Source organism: Lactuca virosa, chromosome 9, assembly GCF_052849685.1.
Source record: "Lactuca virosa cultivar CGN04683 chromosome 9, Lactuca_virosa_CGN04683_v6, whole genome shotgun sequence".
Classification (NCBI taxonomy): domain Eukaryota; kingdom Viridiplantae; phylum Streptophyta; class Magnoliopsida; order Asterales; family Asteraceae; genus Lactuca; species Lactuca virosa.
The window spans coordinates 219,755,738-219,761,958 of NC_136434.1; the positions used below are offsets into that span (position 1 = coordinate 219,755,738).

At 42.2% G+C, this 6,221-nt stretch overlaps 1 protein-coding gene across 1 annotated transcript; it reads left to right on the forward strand.

Annotated features, from left to right (window-relative positions):
• The first annotated feature begins 280 nt into the window (after positions 1 to 280).
• LOC145140323 (uncharacterized) lies at positions 281 to 3,387 on the forward strand. Its single transcript, XM_079073848.1, has 4 exons — positions 281 to 1,541; positions 1,689 to 1,846; positions 1,895 to 2,258; positions 3,053 to 3,387. Exons 1-4 carry the CDS (start codon positions 281 to 283, stop codon positions 3,385 to 3,387), a joined length of 2,118 nt encoding a protein of 705 aa, XP_078929974.1.
• The last annotated feature ends 2,834 nt before the right edge of the window (positions 3,388 to 6,221 follow it).

Here is a 6,221-nt window from a genome sequence, read left to right on the forward strand (position 1 = left end):
AGGAGAGGTTCAACAACTAGTGCTATAGTTTCCCACAACACCAAATTTCGGAACAACTCCTCATTCAACACTTCAATGAGGGATTGCTACCAATGGATAGAAGACTAGTTGATGCCTCAAGTGGTGGAGATGTCTTTAGCAAAACTCCACAACAAACAAGACAACTCTTCAACACCATAGCCGCTAATTCACAACATTTTGGCCCTCGCCAAGATATAAAGAGAGAAACTCAACAAAAAGTCAATGAAGTGGGAAGATGGTTTGTGAAATATGTGCAACAATGGGACATCCTACGAATATGTGTCCCATTCTTCAAGAAGATGCGGAAAATGTAAATGCCACGGGAGAGTTCCAAAACTACCACAACAAGCCATCCGGTTACCAAAATGCATATAGTTCAAGTTGGAAGCCAAATCCCAACATGAGTTACAACCCAAGACCATTGCCTCAAAATGAAATGGTTAGACCTTCCTATCCACCACCACAACCTCACTACCAACACCCGCAACCACACTATCAATCCAAACCACACCCTCCACATCACCAACAACCTCCTCAATCCCAACCAAGTAGCTCCGGAATGTCCCTTGAAGACATTGTCAAATCCCTAGCCACTAGTACCCAACAATTCCAAAAGGAGACAAGGACTAGTATCTCCAACCTTGAAGCACAAATGGGAGATATAGTTACATCCATAAGCAAGTTGGAGTCCCGTGGTAAACTCCCTTCTCAAACTGAAAAGAATCCAAATGTCAATGTGGTGACCTTGAGAAGTGGCAAACAAACTGGAGAAAGTAGTTCAAAGAAGAAGCCAAGGGATGAAGAGGAAGAAATAGAAGTCATTCCCATTGAAGAATCTATAGTCAAGAACGAAGCACAAGTCGGAGTCCCAAAGAAGACTACCCCTCTAGTGACTCCAATAGCCACTCAACCGCCATTCCCCTCCCGACTTGCAACTTCAAAGAAGAACATGGAGGAGAAAGAGATTTTGGACACCTTCCGAAAGGTGGAATTAAACATTCCTTTACTCGGTGCAATCAAACAAATTCCTAGATATGCAAAATTCTTGAAAGAGCTTTGCACAAACAAGAGAAAGTTGAAGGGAAATGAGAAAATCTCAATGAACGAAAATGCATCCGCGGTTTTACAAAGGAAGCTTCCACCCAAGTGCAAAGATCCGGGAATGTTTACGGTTTCTTTCAAGATAGGAGATGTCACTCTTAGTAGGGATATGCTTGATCGTGGTGCTTCTATCAATGTCATGCCCTATTCGGTATATGAATCATTGAATGTTGGTCCTTTAAGTGAAACCGGTGTCATAATCTCTCTTGCGGATAAATCAAGTGTATTTCCTAGAGGTGTTTTGGAAGATGTCCTAGTGCAAGTGAACCAATTGGTCTTCCCGACGGATTTCTATGTGATTGATCTAGATGAACAAGTATCCTCAAAGTCGGGTATAATTTTACTTGGGAGACCATTTTTTAAGACGGCTAGAACAAAGGTTGATGTGTATGTGGGAAGCTTAACAATGGAGTTTGATGGTGAAACAATAAGTTTTAACATTTATGATGCTATGAGATATCCTAGTGATGTTTCATCCTTGTGCTTTATTGATGTTGTCGAACCATTAACCCAAGAGTTGTTCGAGTTGTCTAATGGTGACATGTTGGAGATGATTTTGAACAAAGGATTTGATTGTGGTAAATTAGCCAAGAAGTTAAAGCTCTACTCATTAGATCTGGAAGTTGAAAGATTGGTCAACTATTTAGAGATCAAGAAAACCACTCAATTTAGTGTGAAGCAAATTGAATTACCTCAAACTCACACAAGATTGCCGCCGTCCCTTGTTTAACCCCCGGAATTGGAATTAAAGGTCCTTCCTCAACACTTGAAGTATGCGTACTTGGGAAACAACGTGACTCTTCCGGTCATCATTTCAACTCACTTAACCGAGTGTGAAGAAGAGCAACTCCTCAAAGTGTTGAAGGAACATAAAGAAGCAATAGGTTGGACGATTGTGGATATCAAAGGGTTGAGCCCATCCACTTGTATGCACAAGATCTTGATGGAGGATGAATGCAAGCCGAGTCGAGACGCGCAAAGAAGGTTGAATCCGCCAATGATGGAAGTGGTCAAGAAAAAGATTTTAAAGCTCCTAGATGCGGGAATGATCTATCCAATCTCGGATAGCAAATGGGTGATCCCGGTGCAAGTGGTGCCGAAAACAACGGGGATCACGGTGGTCGAGAACAACAAAGGTATGATGGTCCCCGCCCGCGTGCAAAACGGGTGGAGAGTATGTATTGACTACCGCAAACTCAATGCAAGCAAAAGAAAAGATCATTCCCCATGACCTTTCATTGACCAAATGTTAGAAAGGTTGGCTGGAAAATCTCATTATTGTTGTCTAGACGGGTACTCCGGTTTTCACCAAATCCCGGTGGCACCGGAAGACCAAGAAAAGACAACTTTTACATGTCCATTTGGCACTTTCGCATACCGTAGAATGCCATTTGGATTGTGTAACGCCCCGGACACTTTCCAACGTTGCATGGTTAGTATCTTTTCCGAATATGTCGAAAATATAATTAAGGTTTTTATGGATGATTTTACGGTATACGGGAACTCTTTTCAAGAATGTTTGACCAATCTCACCAAAATTTTAAAAAGATGCATTGAAACGAATTTGGTTTTAAATTTTGAGAAATATCATTTTATGGTGAGTCAAGGTCTTATTTTGGGTCACATTGTGTCAAAGAGAGGAATTGAGGTAGATAAGGCAAAAATCGATGTTATTCAAAGCTTACCCTACCCGACTTGTGTTCGGGAAGTTCGTTCTTTTTTAGGTCATGTCGGATTCTATCGAAGGTTCATCAAGGATTTTTCAAAGATAACAATACCAATGTGCCAACTCTTGCAAAAAGAGGTTGATTTCGAGTTTAATGAGGTGTGCAAAGAAGCTTTCAACAAGCTCAAAGAGTTGCTTACATCCGAGCACCAAATTGGAATCTCCCCTTTGAGATCATGTGTGATGCAAGCAACTATGCAATAGGCGCCGTTTTAAGTCAAAAGAATGGAAGAGCCTCCCATGTGATCAACTATGCATCGAGGACACTAGACAATGCTCAAAGCAACTACTCTACCATGGAGAAGGAGCTATTGGCCATAGTGTTCGCTTTGGAGAAGTTTAGGCAGTATCTACTTGGCACCAAAGTTATTGTGTATTCGGATCACGCAGCTCTCAAGTACTTAATGACAAAGAAAGATGCAAAGCCAAGACTCATCCGGTGGATTTTATTGTTACAAGAATTTTATTTGGAAATCCGGGACAATAGTGGATGCGAGAATCTTGTTGCCGATCACCTAAGTCAAGATCACTTCAAATGAGTCTCCTCTCCCGTTGCGGGACGAGTTTCCGGATGAGCATCTCTTTTCACTTACTCAATCTACTCCTTGGTATGCCGATATCGTTAACTTTTTGGACACGAAAAGGTATCCCAAAACATTCACACGTGCTCAAAAAGACAAATTGAAAATTGATGCAAAATATTATGTGTGGGATGAACCTTATTTGTAGAAACATTGTCCCGATCAAAACATTAGGCGATGTGTGCCCCAACAAGAGCATCAATCCATTTTACAATTTTGTCATGAATTTGCTTGTGGGGGACACTTCGGACCTAGCCGGACCTTGAGAAAAGTCCTTGAGTGTGGACTATTTTGGTCAACCATGTCATGTGACTGTTACTTGTTATCCAAAAGTTGTGAACGGTGCCAAAAGACAGTGAACATTTCACATAAGAATCAAATGCCACAAAATCCAATCCTTGTTTGTGAAGTTTTTGACGTATGGGGGATTGATTTTATGGGACCATTTCCCGTCTCATTTGGAAACATTTACATCTTGCTCGCGGTTGACTATGTCTCTAAATGGGTTGAGGCCAAAGCCACAAGATCGGATGATGCCAAAACGGTTATCGACTTTTTAAAATCTAATGTCTTTGTGAGATTTGGTGTGCCTAGGGCTTTGATTAGTGATAGAGGGACACATTTTTGCAACAAGATGATGGAGGCTTTGCTAAGAATGTACAACGTGACCCACCGTGTATCTACAGCTTACCACCCTCAAACGAATGGCCAAGCGGAGGTTTTGAATCGTGAGGTGAAGAGTATTCTTGAGAAAACTGTGAACCCGATAAGAAAGGATTGGAGTTCGAGGCTTGATGATGCCTTGTGGGCCCATCGGACCGCTTACAAGACCCCGATAGGAATGTCTCCATTTAGAATAGTTTTTGGAAAACCATGTCATCTTCCTGCGGAATTGGAACACCATGCATTTTGGGCGGTCAAGCAATGCAACTTCAACATTGATGAGGCGGGAAGGCATATGAAGCTTCAACTTCAAGAGTTGGAAGAATTGAGAAATTACTCTTATGAAAACTCGAGAATTTACAAGGAGAAAACGAAGCTTTTCCATGACAAGTCCATTACCCGCACGCATTTTGAGTCAGGACATAGGGTTTTGCTTTACCACTCGCGATTGAAATTATTTCCCGGAAAATTGAGGTCAAGATGGATAGGTCCGTTTGTTGTGCTAAAAGTCTTTGAGCACGAAGCGGTTGAGATCCAAAGTGAAGAAACGGGGAAAATCTTTAAAGTCAATGGGCATCGATTGAAACCTTTCTATGAAGGTTTTAATGCAAATGTCCTAGATGTCATCCAATTGGATGCCCCGGCTTACTGAAATCGAAAGAGAAGGATGTCTCGCCAAAGACGTAAAGAAGGGCATTTTTGGAAAACTTAAAGTTTTCATGTTTTCTAGTTCCGAATAAATGTTGTACATAGATCCTTTTTGCATTTCACATTTCTTCTTCTTTCTTCTTTTAGTAAAAGAGTGTTGGATTTTAAGGCCGGTGTTCGTTTTGGTCAAAGGGCGAAAATTGAGAAAATTGCAACAGTACATACGTGGACCGCGTGTACTCGAAAGTTTTTCCGCGTTAATAAACAAATGGTCCGCGTGTTGTCCCCAAAAACTTCCGCGTCCATTTTCAAAAATTGGGGCTTACAGAACATTTTACGCGGTCCGCGTATACTCGAAGAGCCGTCCGCGTGTTTATACAAACGGACCGCATGTACTCGGGAAGATGACCGCGTGAAATATCGAGTAAATGGACTGTTTTAAGCCACCACACGTGGATCGCGTGTACTCGTGGGTTTGTCCGCGTGTTATAGAAATGGACCGCGTAACCTCTCCGAATTTGACCGCGTGTAAGGATGGCAAACAGAATAGTTCCAGTGTTATTCATGCGGACCGCATGTACTCGCAGACGCGTCCGTGTGACCTGTTGACTTTTGTTGACCTGGTTTTGACCTTGTTTGACCGCAACTTAAACCTAATAGAAGCCATCAGCTGGCCCTTCTTCCTCATTCTCCTTCTTCTTACTCTTCTATCCTCCATTAAAAAAACCTCCATCTCCATCACTAAAACTCGATTTCCCGTCAAACCGCCGGTCAGAATTTCGTGAAACCACCGCCATTCTCTTCCATTTTTCGAGCTCTACAAACCCCACCCAAAATCCGGTCCGATTTGTTGCTGTAATTTCGGGCATCACCACCACCATCTCACCACTTTCTGGCCATTTTCTGGCCAACTCCGGCCACCTCTCGCAATTCCGACACCACCATTGTGCTCCTCTTGGTCAAGGCTACAAACCCCACTAAAAATATCTCTCAAAGCTCGCCGGAAAATTTCGCCGGAATCTCAAGCCGTTGTCGGATTTCTCAGGTTTTCGCGGTAAAGTTTTTCTCACAGAATATTGAACAAAGCTTAAATCTTGGGGTGGAGAGTTGCAAGATTTTCAAATCCCAAATTTTCGCGCGCAAATTTTTAACTTTCAGAAAACGGGTACATTTTTTCCTTGACTTTAATTGACCAATATGCATGTTTTAGAACAACAATTTATATGGCATTGCATCAATTGAGTCTTGATAATGTTTCTTGCATTGAGTGTTGAATCATTTTAGAAGTCCTTAGGGAGTCGATTGGTGATTGGAATTGAAATACCATTTGTTGGGATTGTGGTTCGTGTAGTTGTTATTTTTTTCTTGCAGGTAGACCATGTCCGAATCTAGAAAACGCTCGGCTGCCGCCCGAGGCAAAACCCCCGCTAGAGCTCAAAATGATGAACCCGACATTCCAAGATTTCGGGATGCCAGGGCGG